Source organism: Phyllostomus hastatus, unplaced genomic scaffold, assembly GCF_019186645.2.
Source record: "Phyllostomus hastatus isolate PE091 unplaced genomic scaffold, TTU_PhHast_1.1 phas_contig_38, whole genome shotgun sequence".
Lineage (NCBI taxonomy): Eukaryota > Metazoa > Chordata > Mammalia > Chiroptera > Phyllostomidae > Phyllostomus > Phyllostomus hastatus.
The window spans coordinates 9,326,245-9,346,974 of record NW_025333869.1 but is presented as its reverse complement, the minus strand read 5'-3'; the positions used below and the strand labels follow the sequence as shown (position 1 = coordinate 9,346,974).

Below are 20,730 nucleotides of genomic sequence, written 5' to 3'. Positions count from 1 at the left end.
CTCTGGCATTGAGAGACGTCTTTCCTCTGGCGGCGGACATAACGGACCTGGGGCCTTCTTTCAATAATAGTATATTGTCTTGGCCCCCCCCTTGTTCTGTTCTGTAACATGGTGACTGAGTCCCAACTTCCAGCAATGTCTTCTGTAAACAGTTTGACTTTCTTAATCAAGAAAGAGTTTGTTGTGTTGATCCATAGTGTCTCAACAAGAAGGGCCAGGTTACATGATACCAAGACTCTTCTATGAAATATATCAAACCCAGAGGAAGGAGCATACAAAACAGGAATCAGCATGTCACAAGCAGCCCACCAAAACAGAGGCCTGAGGAGAGACAATTGCCCAACCAGTGCTGGAGGCAGCAGAGGACAGCAATGAACATGTGGTCCATGGAGTAGGAGATGAGGTTGAATTATGACTTCATCGCTTACTCATTGTAGACCGTGGAAATTCCCACATGTGTCATCTGTAAAATTTGAATGATAATATCCTTTTCTTATAAGGCTGTTGTCATGGACATGGTAAGTGCTCAATGAAAATACCTGCCATGATGATATGGGACCCCCAGAGGGAATGTGAGGGGAATGCAGTGTTTCCCACAGGCCATCAGCCAGCCAAACTGGACTGAAAACAGTGAGCTCAACTTGAAGGACTCAGTCCAGCCTCATTCTGCCGAGACAAAGTGATACCCACCTGAGGGTGCCATCACCTGGGTCCATGGTCTCCTATAGGTCTTCCCATTCACTTTCATAATCCTGAGACTCTTCCAGAGGCAAATGCCCTGAGGGAGCACTCCAAGAATAGAACTGTGGCAAGGGAATGGTCCCTGACTCTGCTTCCAAACATTTCACACAAGGTAGCTGGTCTTCTGATACACATTTGTTAGGAAGATACACTTCATCATCCACAGTAGAAGAAGGAACTTCAGGCAGATGGCGCATGTCACCTTCCTCATCACCCTGGTCCAATTCAGGACTAGAAAACAGGAACCTATGGGTCTTTCAGCATTGACTAGAAATTCCTTTCCCCAGCTTCTGTTGGGAACCGCCCTGCCTGGTATCAGAAGCTGTAACCCCCCACCTAGACAAGGCTAAGGGAACGCCCTTGGAACTGTAAGCCAGTAAGGAGACAAAAGCTTACCTCCCTGGCAGGAGTGCTGCTTTTGCTGCTTCATTCATAACTGAACCCCAAAGCTTGGTCAGTTAGCCAAAGACGGGTAAGATTCCCCAAGCAGGGAACGATCTAAGACAGGCACGATCACATGAGAGGCCCCCCAAAAGAAGTTCTTTGGGGGCTGCAGCAAAAGGGGGTGATGGAGCCTCGCTCCTCGGCTTTGACACAGCCTGAGTTCTCATCATCTGGGAGAAAATCTCCTTATCTCTTGGTTGCCTTAGTTCCCGTGCTCCACCTAAGCCTGAAACAATGACAAGGTGGTGCAGCTCTGTGCTGAAAAGGGCGGATTCCCCGGGTGATCAGGCCTAAGAAAGAACATGTAAATTACTGTGAAACCTTCTTTGTTTAGAATGCTCTCAGATGAATGAGAAGGGTCCAAGGAGGAAGTTAGTTTGATTCTCAAAGTCTTACAGCTTTTTGACCCTGACTCAAAATAGACCGTCAGACTTCCTTGTTTTCTATTGTTCCTTACTTCCTCGTAATGAGTACTGTACTTTACCTGAATTATTATGCAAAATGAGCCCAATAAAAGCAGGTTTGGATGGTAAATTGGCGCGCTCCCCACTAGAGGGGGTGGCCATTCCATCCCTACTTCTCCACAGAAACTAGTCTGTCTCTGTGCATGTTTTTTCTCACGTATCGTTGAGCCATCCACAGCGTTCCATGATCACTGCTGGCTGGTGACCCACGCATCAAGCTTCCCTTGCCTTTCAGGATTCTCATCATGGTGCATCACAGGAGAGCCAGGCAGTGTTCAAACCTTGTCAGAGACTGCTCTGGGGCCAGGAGGTAAACAGTGAATAAGGCATGACTCCTGTCCTTGAGGAGCCCCCCATTTAATGGGAGGAGTGAGCAGTAAATAAATGTCACAATCCAGGTAGTAAGTGCTATGGTAGAGGCAGCACAAAGTATTATGGGTGCAGGGGGAGTTCCTAACCAAGCTCAGGAGACCATGGGGGACTTGTCAAGGGGCATAACATTGCAAGCAAAGCTATGACCCAGTTCTAGGACTAACTCTTCACATGGGAGTCACTCAGAACTCAGGCAAGTTTATTAAATTTTCTGGAGCCTTGGTTTTCTCATCTAAATAGTGGGAAGATCAAGAAATGTATAGAATATTGGGATGCTTAAATTAAATAATTCTGATACAGAAGTCTCTGGTTCCTGGTACAGGGTAAGATCTTAAAAAGTAGGAGATGCCATTATTACAACACTGGTTATGATTGTTACTTCAACAGAGGAATTAGATGAAAAGGGATAAAGCAGAAGGTTGGGAGCAACTCAAGAAGGTGACTTTCAAATGTTTTGTGCAAATATCACATCCTTTCCTGAGCATTGAAAAAGTGCCTATTTGGAAGCAGCCAGCTAGAATGACATCTACTCCCTGTATGATGCATGAGGCAGATGAAGGGTGAGACTCATTGTCTAGCAATGAAGACACAAACATGACAATGAAAGAATAGCCTTCTAGATGCTCTCCAAAGTCACCACACATGCTTTTTGATTAAAAAGAGAAGCCTGTGAAGATGGAACAGCATTTTGTAGTTTCAAATATGTGGAGAAGATGCTCAGAAAGTATCTGTTGAAAATCTAGAGATGATGAGTAAGAAAATCTAAAATAAATGCACACAGATTTAGTTTTTTATCAAATTCATGAATCTTTGTTTATCAGCCTCCTTCCCCACCCCAAAATCAATGGGTTGGCATTGTTACATGTCCCCTGACCCTCCCTTTCCCTTTCTAGCAATGCCTCTTTTCTTTAAAATCAGTTTAGGTACCTCCCAATAGTTATAAGCCCCCAAACACCCATAGCACCTGTCTTCCTTTCCAGTAGAATTGGAGTGTCTGTTCCAACCTCAGTTTTGCTGTCCTCAAGAGCTTATCTCTGCTCATGAGAGCTACATGGTATATGGAAATGTGCATTTCATGTAAATATACACACATTCTTATGTATATAAGGAAACTGCATGTAACAGACTAAAGAACATTCATTCTAAAAAATCATTTATTTAAAAATCACTAAGCTCTTCAAGGGAAAATTGGCTTAAAACTTGAAGATACTTGGTTGAATTGTATAGAAAATATGGTTGCTTAATTGTATAGAAATTGTGCAGAAAAAAAATGGAGATTTTGTTAAAGAATGGGAAATCCAACCTATTGCCCAGGTGCACTCCGCACCACCACCTCCCAGGAGCAGTCCTCTGAGGAGGAGAAAGAGGTGGCAACATGTATCCGTTGGCCACAACAGTGTGGAACTGTCCAGGCCTCAGACCCTACCACCATATGCTTCCAATATTTTTAATACGCTCCTTGCTCTCCTGGTTTGATCCGGGGCTTCAACTACTAGCCGTGCCTGAAGTGAGAGAACCAGGGAGGCCATCAGCCTGGAAGGCAAGAGGCAAGCTGGCCAAAGTCCAGGGGGGTGCTTAGTGGCCCCCAGAGTAAAAAAATCCTGGCCATCACCCCACCACAGGTCAGGAAGAATGACTTTCTTTCCTCCCACCCTTTTACACATGCCACCAAGCTGCCATTGAGATATGACCTGGAGTCTGACTGTGAGGGTGGGGAAGGGTGAGCAAGGGAAAAAGAGACACAAAAAGTCCCATGAGACCCCCAAGGCACAGCTTATTTCATGGAAGAGGCAAGACTTAGAGATTTGGGGGGTTTAATAAGGATGGTAGCATTGCTTTAGAGCAAGGCCAGAAGTTTGGGCAGGTGGACATGCCAGGTAAAGAAGCAGGTCCTTCATCAAGGGCTCCAAGCTAGCCTGGGGCATCTGGGAGTAATGCAGCAAGGATTCCTATCAAGAGCCTGAATGGATCAAGGTCACAGAACTCTCTGCTGACCTTTAGGTACAGTTAATGACTTCAGCTGCTGCTCTAAACACAAGATAACTAGAGGAGAATCTGCAGACCTGATGTGAGCTCCCTGCCCAGCCACATTCCCCAAACAAGCTGGCAGGGCCCAGAACGCCAAATACTGCAACTCTTCAAAGACTGCTTAAAAGAATCCCAGTTAAGTTTTAGTCAGTGAAATCATTGTGAAGCCTTTGCTTATTACAGGGGATTTACTTCCCTGAACAGCTGTTCTTTAGAGACTTGGGCAACAAAATCATGTGCACCTTCCAGGAAGACAAGTCAAATGAGTAGACAGTATTTCAAGCCTAGATACTAAGGATTTGTAATTGCCCCATTTACTGTTGTTAAACTCACAACAAAGCTCAGGTTTTATGTCTTTTTTGTGAGGCTTAGCCTTCTCAATTCTCCAGCAACAGGCCCTGCCTGATATTCCTGTAAGCCCTGCCTAGTGCAGCTGGGAACTCAGGGCCACTGCTCCTGTGAGCCCCAACATCAGCATTTAACATGTAGGATTTGCAGTGTCTCTAAGATATCAAGTAGAAAAGTCCAGTGGACTACTGGGCTTGAAGAATAAATAATGATTCTGTTGAAGATCAATATTTAGGATTGTCAGAGTGGTATGTATGGAATGGGGAGAGTAGATGCTTTCCCCTGAGAATCTGTATATGGAAAGCACCCTGCTGAAGGGAGTACCCCGGCCCCAGCCTGACGAGGGCTCTGCCCTGCTGTTATATTGCTCCTGTTCTTAGCCAGGCATCAACCTCACTCACTCCACTCAGCCACACTCCGACTCCAGAGCAGGCCTCACAGGGCTCCCCTTCACCCTCCCATCTGACCAATAGCCCTCACCTGGCAGCCTCATTCATCCCTCAGCCAGCTGTCCTGATGACACAGCTGGCACAGCAGCTGCAGTAGAGTTAGACCTTTAGCCTCCTTACTATCCAGGAATAGTGTTCTGCCTCCCTGAAGGCATAGAGTAACTCTGGGTTTTTTTTCAAGAACTCTGTCTTAATTTTACATTCTTAAATGACTATGAAGACTTCTATCAATTCTTTCACTAAATACTGGTTGCTAAAACTACATGTGTTTTAATTACATGAATTTAACTATATGTGCTGGAGGTGGAAGGAGAGAGAGAGGGGAGAAATAAATGGAAATATCTGCAATGAACAACTTTTCACTCAATGAGGGTAAGCCCTGAAGTGAACATCAGTGGGAAACTTGAATTTGTCATCTCTTCATTCCTATAAGGCCAGCATTTAAAGATGAGCATTTTGCAGAGAGCCCATAAACACAAGTCACCAGACTATAACAGAGACCTAACAAAAAATAAATAAATAAATAATCTGTTCCCACAATGGGGAGGCAGAGGGGACATCATATCTTCCAAAGTGATGTTCAAGGGCAATATGGCATGAGGTGATTTTCACCTTATTCCCTAACTTTGGAAACATGATGATAAAATGGGCCACCTCAAAAGGAAGTGAATTCTGCATCCCTAGAGATATTAAAGCACAAGTAGGACCCCTACTTTGGGAACATCACAGAGCAGATTTCAGCGTGGGCTTCAAGGTTTGGAGTCAATGATTTTTATATTGAACAATCCTGAGATTCTGTGATGAATTCTTCAATGAATGAAGCAGTGACTACCTATACTAATAATTAGTTTTAAAAAATAACTTATCAATAACTTATAACCATGTTAGATTAATGGCTCATGGCAAGTCAAACTCCAGGCTATACCTAAACCCAGAGTCACTTTGTAAGCCAGTTCTCAGGGTCTCTGTCCATCACCCCAAATTATCTGGCAGTAAAATCTTCAAAATTCCAAGAATGGTCCCATGCCTACAAGGAAGTAGTTTCTTTTATTTTTCCTATAAGATCATGCTCATAGCTGTCCTTAGATAAATCTCTGTAGATTACTTCTTTTATTATTTAATCAATTTTTTCAATTACTGCCTAGAATACACTTGTGTTTATGCATTTTTAGACAATGAAATGAATAACACTGACAAATGTGCTTACCCACTTTGTTCTTGTTTGCAGACTAGTTGTTTTTTGTTTGTCTGGCACAGTCTTCTATTAAAAGTTGTCTGAATATATTTAAGGAACATACGTGGCTCCTGTTAGTCACAGATCTCACCCTGCCTAATTGCATTATGTGGTCTACTTCACATTTCATGTCACTGACAAGTCCCTATAGATCTGCCTTTGTCAGTCTTCTAAGTTGATCAACAAAAAAGAGACATATAATCTCACTGGGTTTATATAGTGTAAAACACAAACCATTGTTCCTCATTATTTGTCTGCTTTGTGCTCATGCTTCCACCTAGCACACACCTAGGAGCAGTATCTTACCCTTTCTCAGTATTTGTGCCCCTCTCTCTGCTTTTAATAGGTCTCTGTGCACTTTGGATATCTGTAATAAATATCAAATAGTATGAATCAAATAGTATCTGAAAGCTGAATCAAATAGTATGTTTTCCATCAAGACAGGACTGAGAATTGGAATAGTTAGGGCTGCATGAGCACAAAAATAAAGCTAAGTTAAAAATGGATATTGAAATGAATGTTTCAGTCTAGTTTTGAAAATGTAGGCATGTTTTTTTAAGCTGCTGCTGATTGTTAAGCATTATATTAGCAATAGAGATGATGATGTATAGAAGGAAATTCTTTCTTACCACAACGCTTTAAGATGCTTTGAGGGAGCAAGACACAGATTTGTGTGCTGAGAAGAAACCCCAAGGCAGCCTCCAAACCATCTGCAGCCTTCAAAAGTTCACAAGCTGTAATTACAGCAGCTCCAGACCTTATGCTTGTCTTGTGTTGGCCTCCCCTCCATATGCCTAGAACAGTGCTACACCTAGTATCTAAGTATCTAAGCATAGTTATTGACAACTCAATTGTAATTTTTAGCCACGAAATGCACACAATTTACAAAATATCTGCACATGTGGTGAGTCTTACCCAGTCTTCTAATGTCACAGACTGAATAGCAGTTTTGCCTCATATCCTTTTCCAAAGAGGTAGGCAATGCCTCAGCCTCTACTTCCTGTTGCTGTCTGCATAAATGAGGGTTGGAATCCCCAGGACACATCAAGGAAGTAGCCCAGGGTCTCCTTTATGTCTTGGTCCCATTGTGCCTCTCTGGTGGCCTGTTGCCAAGACTCTGGCCTGAAACCCAGGCCTTCCCCTACTTCTGGGGAGGCGCTGTCCCTCCAGCTGTTCTCTTGATCTAGGCTGGGGCTCTGCTCTGAGTCAATGTGTTACAGGGTGCAGCCAAGAGGGGGGACCCCAAATGGGCATTTAAAATGGGGTCCAGAACTCAAGGTGTTCAGGAGATTTTAGGATGTCCTCACCCCCCACCCAGGTGTGGGTTAGGGGAAGGGACAAATGGAGCAGGGCCACTGAGAACTGTTTTGCATAGCAACAGCCTTGCAGCTAACCTCTGGTGTGGTCATTTAACATATCTATAGCCTTTGGCTGGTCGCTTAGATATGTTAAATAGCTGTGGCTGAGCTCTGAGCCAGGGGGATGGAAAGGGATCTCCCCCCAAGATGGGACTGGGGGGCAGATCCCCCGAGTTACAGCACCTGCGTGGGAGCTTGGAGATGATTGGCTCCATGACATGGGGCCACACCTGCCCAGACTCACGATGGCAGTCCAGTAAAGCTGGAAGGATATGAGTTCTGGCATGTGAAGCCGAGTGTGGGAGGAGTCGGAAATGGGGCTGCCAAGGAAGGCGGGCACGGGGATTTAAAACCCAGAGGCGGCAGCCATTGAGAAGGAGAACCATGCTGCTTTAGGAAGGAGAACCATGCACAGCCCTGAGAGAGAGAACCACGTAGCCTTGACAGAGTGGAGATTCCCGCAGCCCTGAGAGAGGGGGAACCACACGGCCTGGACAGAGTGGGGACTCTCCCTTCCCGCAGCCCTGAGAGAGAGAGAGAACCACTCGACCTGGACAGAGTGGGGACTCCCGTGGCCCTGGGAGAGAGGACCACGTGCCTTTGCGAGAGTGGGGACCTCCCCCTCGCAGCTTTAGAAGGGGGAACCACCACCTGGTTTTAGCAGAGATCCCGGCGACTCAGCTGAGGGTGCCAGGAACCCAGGGTGGTCTCCCAGTTGAGATGGAGTACTAACTGGGAAGAACCAGAGGACTGCCTGAGCCATGGACTTCTATTTCCTTTCCTGAGATACGGTACTCTGGACTGGGCAAAGGGGGGAAGGAAGGAAGGACTGTGTCTGTTTGTGGGTGTTTTTAGGGACTTTAGGATTTTTGATAAAGACATTAGGTCACTACTTTAAGTTTGTATAGCATTAAATAAACATTTCCTTTCCTTTTCACGAATCTCTGGCATTGAGAGACGTCTTTCCTCTGGCGGCGGACATAACGGACCTGGGGCCTTCTTTCAATAATAGTATATCGTCCCAGGCCCTCCTTGTTTGTTCTGTAACAAGTGCATGTTGCCTTGGCAAATTCTTGATCTGAAACAGGTGTCTCTTAAAAGAAATCCTAAGGTTTAACAGATCCATGATATACAGTGATAAGAATCTAAAAGTTGCTTCTGTAAAAAATAACAAGGAATTTTTTCATGTAGAATAGAGCAGTTAAGAGATGCACTCTGAGGTCATCCTCCCTCTGTCAGGACCCTAGCTCCCATGGGCCCTAGGCAGCACACTTATCCATCTCTAAGCCCCTTAGCTTGGGACCATTGGAAGCCCTTGATGAATGTGTTTGTTTGTTTTTAATAAAAATTATCTTGAGCCCTGGCTAGTGTGGCTCAGTGGATTGAGTGCTGGCATGAGAACCGAAGGGTCACCATTTTGATTCCCAGTCAGGGTACATGCCTGGGTTACAGGCCAGGTCCCCAGTGGGGGGCACACAAGAGGCAACCACACATTAATGTTTCTCTCCCTCTCTATCTCCTCCCTTCCCATCTCTCTAAAATAAATAAATAAAATCTTTAAAAATATTTGAAAACTTAAACAATATAAAAACAGAAGTAACAATGACTCTTTATTCCACTTTCCAACAGGAAGTTTTTTTAAGTTTCTTTGTCTTCATCTGTCCTCATCTGAGATGGCCCATTTCACAGCCTCACTTTCCCTCCCATCATGATGCCCTCCCCTGGATCTCCTCTTCACTTCTCCAAATATTACTTGATTCTTCTCAACTGTTTACATTCCCCTTGGGCCTTTTAGGTTCTGATTTTGATGGCCTTTTATGGTGCACTAACACCACTCAACTTTCTAGAGGATAAAAATAATCTGTGTTTCAGTAGGAAACTATGCATTGCCTCTAGCACAACCTGGGGGTTATCTGATTTGAACTGTATTCATTTCTCTGAGATAGTTCATAACTCTGTATGAGTTAGGAAACCTTTTTGCCCAGTTTTTGTATCTGCCTAGTTCCCTCATTGAATAAGTTAGATAAAATCTCTAACATGTATTTATTTTACATCTCAGGGTCATGATTTTAACTTCCTAAAAATTATCTTATATTACTTACATCCCATGGCCTATATCCATGATGTAATATAGCACATAAACTAGCCAGCCAGACAGAGCTGAGCTCCCATACCTGCCATCACCTATAAGAAAGAAACTTTTGCTGCCCAGCCTAGTGGTCTCCTCACTTGTCTGACTGTTCAACCCCCACAATGAGAGGACCTCCATATATGTACTTTTATTTACATATGAGTCATAAACACTATGACTCTATTGATACATAAAGTACTTTTTAAAGGGTATATATAAAAATGTATAAGACCAGCCCTGGCTGGCGTAGCTCAGTGGATTGAGCACGGGCTGTGAACCAAAGTGTCGCAGGTTCGATTCCCAGACAGGGTACATGCCTGGGTTGCAGGCCATGACCCCCAGCAACCACACATTGATGTTTTTCTCTCTCTCTCTTTCTCCTTCCCTTCCCTCTCTAAAAATAAATAAATAAAATCTTTTAAAAGAAAGTATAAGACCAAAAAAATAGGAAAAGCAGTCTTTTTGTTCTCATGATTCTTGGGAGACCTCCAAAATCTCATTTTGAAACATTCCTCCCCTTCTAGCTCATCATCCCTGTACTTCCTCCCCAGCAAGCCTTCATCCCCTTTAAGGCTCTTCATGGATGGGCCTGCTACATTTTCACCACACTCTCCCTCCCAGCCACCCATGTCCACATTTTCCTTTATTCTGCTTAGATTCCATGGTCTGCCCCATAATCACTCCCTTAAAAACAAGAGCACTGAGCTCCCATCCTCTTGCCCCTCTCTGCCTCTATCGTATGTTATTTGCTGGTGCTGTTTTAATTACAGATATTAGTGACTTTGTATGTGTGGACTTTGTGCCTGCTTTTGAGACACTGACTAATACCAAATGTAGGGATGCAGAGGTAAAATGGACACTCAAGACTTCCAAATAATCTTTCTCTACTTTCTTAGTAAATTCAGTTTTCTGTTCTCTCTACTCTCTAAATTATTTCTCATCTTCTCCTCAAGTTCCCCACCTTACCTCTTACTTCATAGTGAGAATGAACACATTCAGACAAGAATCCTTCGTCTCTCACAGTAAACTCAGCTGACCAGCCTGCATCCTACCACAACATCCTCCTCTACTAATACCCCAACATGCCTCCTCTAATAGCCATACTATTTCTCTGTTATTCAAATGAGTGCCTATCCTCACTATTTCTGTATCTCCCCCTTCTCCCTTGTATGTACTCTAACCAGGCTTCTGGGGCCATTGTTCACTCCCCAACTGAAATTGTCCCAATCAGGGTCTCTAAAGATCTACCTCTTCCTAAATCCAAAAGACAATTCTCTGTCCTCATGTCACTCTACCTCTCAGCAACATCCAGTATAACTGAGCCCCCATCCTTCTTGAGAGCATTCATTACTCATTTATTCTACTTAAATGTTCAGATTTTACTCTGAACTCTGTCCTTGCCTGGTTTTCCTACCACCTCCCAGATCACTTTTTAGTCCCATTTGCTGTCTCATTTCTTTGAACCAGACCTCTCAATGTTAGAGTTTCCCATGGCTTACTTTGTCAGCCCTCTTCTTGACTTTTTCTGCACTCTTTGCCAAGGTAGTATCATCCATTTCATGGCTTTAAATGACATTATTTGCTGACAATTCCCAAATCTACTTTCAGTTCTCCTCACGTAACTGCCTAATAGACATCTCCATTTGGCTGTTCCATAAACAGTTCAGTTTTGTGTGCTATCAAGAACTATTGCTTCTTTTTCATGTATTGTAAACTCCTCCTTCTAAGCACCCCCTATCTTCATAAGTGGTACCACCATTCATCCAGCTTCACAAGCCAAATTTTGTGTTCTTTCTTCATACCCATATCTAATTGAAATAGAATTCTCTGGGCTCCACCTCCCAGATGTATCCCAAATCTGATTACTTCTTACCAACTATTCAACTACAACCTGAGTCCATGCCACATAATATCTTCCCTAAATAACTACTGGTTTGCCTCCCCTATCCCATCTCCATCAGCAAGCAACAAGTAATATTTCTAAAGCATAGACCATGTGAGGGTATGTTCCTGCTTAACACTTCATCTTCCACCACCACTCCCTTCAGTGGCTTCTCATTGCAGCCAGCACATTACCAAAACATATAAGGTCCTACATTATGTGGCCCCAACTACCTCTACACTTCTCCTTCTATTCTCCCCTTCATTAACCACAGTCCAAGCACCAACTGTTATCTTTTTGTCCTTCAAACATCCAGGTTATTCCTGTCTCAGAGACTTTTCACTTGTTATTCCTTCTGCTTGGAATGACCTTACTCAAAATGTTTGTACATCTGCCTCTTTCTCATAATTACTTTATTCTAATTATAAATTAAATGTTCCCTTTCTTGGTCTTCAGTCTGACCTTTGGAGTCACACAAATGAATGAAATTTCCTCTCCAGTTGGCTCCAGGTAGGAGAGAGAAAGCATGCTCACCATACCTTACCCCAAGCCATCCCACCAAGCTCTTCTGGGTTATCCCAGGTGGAACTATTTTCCAGGACAGAGGACAACTTTTCCTCTGGTATTTCCTGGATATACCAACAAAACCCAGGGTACCAAACTCCTCAGCCTGATCCTTGTGTGTGCAAAACTTGACCCTCTTTCACCCTGTTCAATTGCTTTAAACAATTGCTGTCATCTAAGCTTTATTCCAAATGGGTAAATTTCTTATTTCCTTCCCATAGCTCTTTTCTCACCAAAGTCAGCATCAACCAGCTCTCAGAATCTGAGCACCAAAAGAATCTGAATCACTAAGTCTCTTGTGCTGTCTCTAGTGATTCTTACCCTCATTTTATAGATGAGGAATCATGAGCCCTAGAGAAGTTAGGCAACTTCCCAAAGCCCATGCAGCAAGTGAGTGACAGAGCAGGTGTGGGGGATTCCAGGGTGTGCCCACAGATCCTCTTCCAGGCTGAGGCCCTCATTCCCCAGCTGCTAAGGGTGTCAGAAGCTGATGGCACTCAGCAAGCCCCTTCCCAGAAATTGAGCTCAGCTCAAGGGAGCTGCCTCAGCCAAAGTTAGGCCCCCTCCCTTGGGATAGCCCATGTGCCAGTGCTGGTTGATATTCAGGGTAAAGGCACAGACTCTCATGTCCCACTTAAGAACAGCTGGAAGAGGCCATCCCAGCTCCAGAGTTCCCTGTGGGGTCAGCAAAGACCCCTGTTGCAGCTGCACCACATTTCTTCTCCTTTTCCACCCCCTCAAACTGTTTTCCCCACCTTCCCAGGAGTGTTTCTAAGGATAGGCCCTATACACCTATGACACTGGAATCTCTCCTGCAGAGCCTGTGTCCTAGAGACCCAACACACCGCATCATGATAGTTAATTTTAAGTGCTAACTTGGCTAAGCCACAGTACCCAGACATTTGGTCAAATACTAGTCTAGTGTTCTGTAAAGGTATTTTTTTAGGCGAGATTAATGTTTAAATCAGTAGATTGTGAATAAAGCAGATTAACCTCTGTAATGTAGGTGGGCATCAATCAGCTGTAGGTTTTAAGAGAAAAAGACGAAGAACTCCAAGAATGAATACCACCTCCAGATTGCCTTAGGATTCATGCTGTAACATTAACTCTTCCCTGGAGTTCCAGACTGCCAGAATTAGGCTATCCAACCACCATAATCACATGATCCAGTTCCTTAAAATTTATCTTTTCTCCTCTCCTCTCACCTTCCCTCTTTTCCTCTTTTCTCTCTCCCTCCTCTTCTCCCCTCCCATTTCCCTCTTCTTTCTCTCTCTTCCTTCCTCCCCACCCCCATATATATGAACCTGCTTTGGCACACATATACCTTCACACATACACATCTTTTGGTTCTATTTCTCTGGTGAACCTAATACAAGCATCAAGGTAAAACCTCTGATTTTTTTCTTATTCCAATGCCTCTTTTCCTTGCACTAGACCCTTTATGGTTAATTTACACATTAGGAGGATGGATCACATTCTGCTGTCCATTTCGTTCCTCAGAATGGAAATCCTTACCTTCCCTCACTCTGGTTTTGTATCTGCTTCCTTTGTTTCTGGTTTCCCCACAATCAGCTCAGCTGTCATAGAGTCTGGCTTTAGAGGTTTTATGGCCAAGACCTGAACATGTGTAACCATATACAGGAAGATTCAAACATTAGGAGAGGCAGAATCATGGAGGAAAAGGAAAAGTCAGAGATATGACCTCATGAACTTCTTACCAACCAAATGAGTTTGGGGACCAGCTATTTTCCTGTCCCAGTGAGAGAAGTTGGCATTGAACCCTACCTAGAAAGCAAAGTTGGGCTTCTCAGAACCCACCAGACAGGAAAATGGTTACCTGAACCTGAGGCATGTGGAGAGAGCAAGGACACCACATCCTACCTGCCATCCCTGTTCTGTCTCAGGCAAGACACCTGAAGGGGGTAGGCAAGGTAGGAGCATGACTTCCTGTGGCAAGGTAGGAGCATGAGCCTCAGTAAATGGAGCACCTCCTACAAGAAACCAAACTCCATAGTCAAATGTGGAGCTGGCATGGCCGTGCATCTCCTCTTCTGTGCTCTCCACTATCTCCCTGTGCTGGCCCTTCTACCCCCTACCCCTGATATGTTACTCACTTCCAGAAAACTGTAGAGAACACCACTGTGGGCCTAACTTCCCAAAGTGCAAGGAGGCAAGGCCACTAGCCTGCAGCTCTCACAAAGATAATGAACCAGTATTGGACTGGGAATAGCCAGAGTTTACCCAGGGCCTATTCATAAAGCATCTGCCAATAATAATGCCTTTCTCCAGAGACACAGTGACTCAAACAAATGGCTACTCCAATTCAACCTCCTTTCCTTCCACCCCCTCATCTCAATACCACCAGTCATGTAGGTGCTGCAGGCAGTGCTCAGCTAAGGCCGTGGGAAACTCTTGACTATAATATTGCCACATTTCTCAGAGAATAGCCCTTAGATCGGAAGCTAGATGAAAAAAGACATTCCCCACCCAAACATACACTGTTTGGGGGATACTCCTTGCTCCCTACCCCACCTGGAGCCCTTCTCCACCTTCATGCAGCATGTGTGTGCTGTGCTCCAGAGGTGGGCCTGTATGGGCAACAGTGGGGCTTCCTAGTGGGCTCAGCTGGTGCCAGCATGGACATGGATAAAGACAGAGAACAGAGGGAGGCTGGTGATGACTGCATCCCTCAATTAACATCACAGCTCATTTCAGTGAGTCTGCTCCAGCTTCTGGGATTGGGTAATTGCTCCTTCCCATATCCCTTCAGACTTGGGGGAGTACATAACTGCACCTCATGTTCCCAGCCCCAGGGCTCCATATCTCCTTGCCCACACCTTTATTAAAATCCCCTCAAGTGAGCCAATTTTCCGCCAGAGCCCTGACTGACATGTACAATATTTCATAGAACTTTTTTGAATAACTATTGAGAAGTGTGTACTTTTCACGCTTTTTTAAATTACATATTTGTCATATTCAGGATAAGCAATGTAATACTATGCACCCGAAGTTGTGAATTTAGTAGAAAAAGGGGAAGAAGGGCAAAATGAGAACCACTACAGTCCCTTCAGCCTTATACTCACCTCCCAGAATGTGTTAGGAGACCTTTAGACAACACAAAAGCCCAGGGTTTAATCTCAGTTTCATTATGAACCTAATTAGAAGCAAGGCCCACTCAAGGTCAGCTATTTAAACACTAAGATGGAAAATTAAATGTGAGAATGTTCTGCTAATTATTCTCTGTGTGTGATCAAAGTCCAGGCTCCAGGTATGATTTTCAAGATCACAGAGTATTCTCTACAGTGAGTGGGCCTGAAAAAAAGCATGGTTGACATAAGCTTGCACATGAGGCTACATCATTCATGGCCTCCCACCTGGCAGACAAGGCCTTCTGTGGGCTTTCCATTCACAGCCAGAATAATGTCACCAGCTGCAATGACCCCCTTCTCCTCAGCTGGCTGTCCTGGGAAGAGCTACTTAATCCTCAAAAGATCATTTTTGAGGTGGCTGCAACTCTCTCTCTCCATCTGCACAAAACTGAATCCCAAACCACTGGCATTCTTTTTCAGTTTGACTTCAAATTGTGGACTTGTGTTGTAGGATGTGAATGAATAAATCCTTCACTAGATTACAAGTGAAATTGACCAGCCTCAAAATGCAAACTATCAAGTAGATGAACTATTTGTTTTACATAAAATGATTTCATTTTGTTAATTTTATGACAGAATCCATTATATATGTTATAGATCAGTGTTGTCCAATGGAAATAGAATGTTAGCTGAAAATGCAAACCACATAGGTAATTTCTTTTTTAAAAGTGAGAGGAAAGAGGTCAAATAAACTTAATAATATATTTTATTTATGATTACATATCTCTAAATATGTCTAAAGTATTACCATTTCAACTTGTAATCAACACAAAAAGAGTATTAATGAGATACTTTCCTCTCCTCTCATTAACTAAGTTTTCAGAAACTGAGACTGTGTTTTATCAATTTGGATTAGCCACATTTCAAGTACTTAATAGGCACATGTGACAAATGGCAATCACATCACACAGTGCAATTATAGATAATCAACAAAGTCTATATGTAAAGATATAGTTCATAGACATATACAATATGCCCATTGCATTTAGTAAAACTAGTATCACATACACTCTTAGTACTCCTTTAGAACTTCAACCATTTTCTAATGTATTTGGAGCTAAATTTTGCATACTTAGACTATGGAAACAATTATGGCCAACTCCATGGAAATGTCTTAGTTGCTGTTTTGTTTAGCCATGTGGACTGACCATAGGAAAAACAGCTGCCTCTGGGCTCCCAAGATAGATACAGCCCCAGGAACCTGGGTGTCTGGCAGCCAAAGAGGCCTCTCAGCATCCCCTCATTTGGCTTCTTCAGCTCAGCTGGCATTGTTCAATATAGGCACAGAGCACTGCCTTTGTGAACTTTGATTTGGGGCAGAAGAAAAGCATCAGAAGCTCTTAGGTGCAAGTGTGTTGTGTGACTAATTTCACCTTCACCATTATCTGGCCCCTTTGGCTCACTTTGTACTCAGTTTCTCAAAGGTCCTCACTGGAATCAACAGTGAAGCAATAAAAGAGGACAGGTTTGTTTATGAACATGTGTGCCCTCCACCCAACCCATCACTCACTATGGCTACCTTGCATCCCACCTGACTTACACATTCCAGAAAATCTCTACAAAGGGACTGGGAAAACAGTTAAACTCCAAATCATAATATCCTATGTAAATAAGCCTTTTTCCTAGCAGAAAACAAAATTACAGGGAAGTGCAGAGAGGCAACCCTCAGAAGATGTGTGCTGATGCCCTAGTAAACTGATTGTGGGTCTGCTTTTTAAAATGATGCTGATAAAAAGGCCAGATTCTGAACACCTTTCTCTCTCAGTCTGCTTCATTATTCCTCAGATCCTTTGTTACAAATACTTAGCTTGAATGTGGAGCTTTGGTCAGAAAAATGCATGACCCTTTCATTTCAATTTCATCCCCAAATACTTAACACAAACATTCCAACAGCTGCTCAGAAACCCTCAGAAGGTTTGGTGGCAGAATTATGCCTTTCAGTCATTCTGGGACAATGCATTATTTTTCCAGAAACACATTTTATCAGATTGTCTTTCACTATATCAGAAAGCTGACCACATCATGACCACCACTGCTCACTATCTTTCTGAGAACCCAGAAAAAGCCTTCCTCCTTTCCCTTTTGAGTTGACCATTCAAAAGCAGCACAGAATGACATGACAATAGTAACAATTCTCTCTCTTCTCATCATCTGTCCTGAGACACAGCTTGCAGGCTTGCCCAGGCAAGGCTGTTGCCAAGGAAACAGCCGTGCATTCAATTCCTATCCCATTATTAACAGAAGGACACTGCTGTGCAGTCCTCAAGCCTCTTCCCTCTAACACCAGTCTTGCAACCTAGGATGGGTGAACAAATGCAATTTATACCTTGTATATCACCCAGAACATTCTCCCTTCACCCTGCAAATGCTTTTTAATTTTCTGATTCTTCCAGTAGCTGCTTCACTTGAATCTCAAATTAAGATCTCCAAGCTAGCCTATCTGTTGGGATCCAGAGCCATATTTCCAACTGCCTATTGGACAAATTCTCCTGGAAGTGATATATGTGCCTCTATTTCAGTGTATTCAAGGTCAAATTCATTTTCTCCCCCTCACTCATCCTCACTTCTTCCTCTTCCTTTTGCCAAAAACATTTCTCCCCAAGCATTTGCTCTTCCAGAATATGGGACATCCCTCAACTAATCTGCCAGGACCACACTTGCAGTGGTCAGCTCTCCCCTGCTGCCCTCAAAATTCTCATCTGATTTCTAAGACTTGAATGTTCACCATCAGAAACATCTCAGTGCACACTACTTCTCTACTCCTTCTCCTGCTGCCAGTGCCCAGCTGGACTGTGGCTAGCTCCTTGGCTTGCTGGACCCTAACTTCTCCTTTTGTAGCCTGTCTTCTTCATGGACATCGAGGGATTGATCAAAGACACAAACTAAATATGCAATACTCTTGATTAAGAGTCTCCAATGTTTCCCATCAGCTAAAGTCCCAACCCCTAGCACAATATCCCATACCCATGCCAACCTGGACCCCCTTACATCTGGTTTGATTTCCATCCCTCTTCACACACTCAAACGCTTGTTACCCAAATCATGGTTCAAGAACCAGTAGCTCGATATCACCTGGACACTTTTTAGAAATCTCAAATTTCCATTCAAGGGAGTTGGTCCTCCTAACATTCTTCTGTTGCAATTGTCATTTAGCACTAATCCCATGATCCTAGAGTGACAATTCCTACCTGTCATCACCACCAGTAGGCTGGCCAAGTACTTTCTGTAATATTAATTAGCAAAGGTCTAAAGACCAAAGAGTACTAATAAATTATGATTCTGTTCTCAAGATATGTATACCAAGGCTGTCAATATAAGTAAATTACCAAAACCCAGAAGATTTCTTTGGTTAAAAAAAGCAAAGCTTTCCAGAAGGGGCCTCAGGAGTCCTTTCTGTCTCTGCAGACTCCTCAGTTACTGAGAGAGCCATGTTAGCTCTGTAGTTTAGGATACTGGGGCAAGTAGAGTCTCCTACCCTCAGGCAGAGATTGAAACAATGTGATAATATCCAGATGCTGCCTGGGTGAATGCCTCTAGCTCTCAGCATCTTGAATTTCTACTTCACTGTAATGAAAGGATTCCCAGGATGATGTGGCCTTTAATGCCACATCCATGATGATGAAAACCGAAAGGACTGGGGGGTGGTAGTAGGTGTGGGGGGATCAGCATATGCAAAGGTAGGTTAGTAAGAGAGCCTAAGAGTAGGTGGAAGCCCTGGTCACTTAGTGCTGAAACAGAGAGTGAGGGCAGCCAGAGCCAGGCACGAAAAGTGGCCCCACTCCATCAGCTCTGTTCAGCTGTGTGATTCCAGAATCCAGGCAAATGACAAGTACGTTTTTCAAGGCTGTTTATAGGGGTTAGGTTTTCCGCTTGGGAACATCTGTCTGCTTCCTCCTGGCTTTCACATCCACATAGAAAAGGAAAGATAAAAGGAAGACACAAAAGAAAAACAGACAAGGAAGAAAGTGTTGTTTTGTTTCCTGCCTGGCCCCCTCCCACTCACAGGAAATTGCAGTGTCTGATGTTGACCAGGAAAGCTCTGAAAGGAAGGGAAATTCCCCAGTTATGAGTGATGGTGCACTTACCTGCCTGGAGCCCTTAAGGCACAGCACAGCCTGCTTGTGGGTGAGGCCACCCAGACTCATTCCATCAACCTGCAGGAGCCTGTCTCCTAGCAGGGAGACAGATGTGATGTTCAAAGGTCCCTGAGGCTGCAGGAAAGACTGTCCTGGGGGTTCCTGCCCAGTGCACTTCCATGCAGCTTCAAGGAGAGGTAGGAAGCAGAGTAGCAAGAAGCCCTGCCTGGGCCTGAGGGCCGGCGGTGCTGTGAACATCTTCCACTACCAGTGAGAGAGAAGCCTTTCTATTGGTTGGGCCATCCCTGTACAACCCCATCCTTTCTCCTGTTTTTCTGTGAAACTGTTTTTGAAAGTTTTTCAAGTCTCTTTGGGGTAATGTTTATCTCCAGAATATTTTTTATTTTAAAAAAGGTCAGGGAGACCTGGTTGATGCCAGAGACACTGGAATTCTAGGAGAAATGAAGTAAGAGCCTAAGTGCCCTTTTTGGTTCAATTATGGCTATTTTAGAGAACAATCTAAATCACTTACTTCTGTTAGAGTGGTGGACATGAGGAAAGACAGAGAAAAGGCTCACCAGTGTCCACTCCAGACACTAAAATGAATACATCACCAATGTATTCTCTGTCCTCCATGGAAACTACTATTTTCTCCCATGAAGGCCAAACTGTAACATGCTTATTTAAAATCTTATGTTTTTGAGTCACCTTGTGGTTCTCAAAGTGCTACTATTAATATCTGATTGCTATATGAACCTATCAAATGGGTGGGCTAACATAAATTGTCCCCTTTTCCAGGTGAGGGAGCTATGATGTGGTGAGGCAGTTATTTGCACAATGTCTCAACAGTGGGAGCAGGGCTGCACCTCCCAGGTCAGGGTTCTGCACACTGAAGAATGCAGTTCCCAGCATGATTCCATTCCTCACCCTGCAGGATCTGCCCTTCCTTGGCAGCTGGTCCTCTAGGAATGATGGATTTCATGTATATCCCTTCATAGGGCACACCTGTGTTAATGCCACCCTGAAAAATACAAAAATGTCACCACCTGTCTGTTCCCTCTTGGAGGGCCTCCCTGACCTTCAGGACTAAAAGAGCCCCCATCTGCCTGCCACTGTATCTCCATGTGATACCATCTTATCTATTCACTCATTTGTTTAGCATATAGTATCCATGAGCAGGTACTCACAAGAAATATAACAATATGAGCTGTGTAAGGGAGCTGCTGTATCCAGCTCCAGCAATGGCCCATGGCAGGTGTTTGAAAATCAGAGCCACATCAATGCACCACACTGTCTCTCCATAAGCAACAGCCAATAAAGGTGAATGCAGCTATGGACTGTGCCTGTCACATCAATGTCTGGTGCCTGGTATGTCCTGTATGCTTGTGTGCTGGTTTGTGGATACAAAACTAGAATTAAACTACACAGTATTCAGCAACTTGCTTTTTTTAACTTAATAATTGATTGTGAACATCGCTATAGGCCACTAG

The 20,730-nt window shown here is 43.9% G+C and overlaps 1 protein-coding gene across 1 annotated transcript in view; it reads right to left on the bottom strand.

The window, feature by feature from the left end:
- Positions 1–722: 722 nt before the first annotated feature.
- FRMPD2 (FERM and PDZ domain containing 2) overlaps positions 723–20,730 on the bottom strand; it is a 104,706-nt gene continuing 84,698 nt past the window's right edge. The window contains 13 exon segments of the mRNA XM_045842424.1: positions 723–972; positions 6,387–6,447; positions 6,996–7,146; positions 7,148–7,276; positions 8,033–8,067; positions 8,487–8,529; positions 13,897–13,983; positions 13,986–14,006; positions 15,390–15,603; positions 16,664–16,679; positions 17,328–17,460; positions 19,250–19,335; positions 20,168–20,261. Coding sequence (XP_045698380.1) covers positions 723–972; positions 6,387–6,447; positions 6,996–7,146; positions 7,148–7,276; positions 8,033–8,067; positions 8,487–8,529; positions 13,897–13,983; positions 13,986–14,006; positions 15,390–15,603; positions 16,664–16,679; positions 17,328–17,460; positions 19,250–19,335; positions 20,168–20,261 — 1,320 coding nt within the window.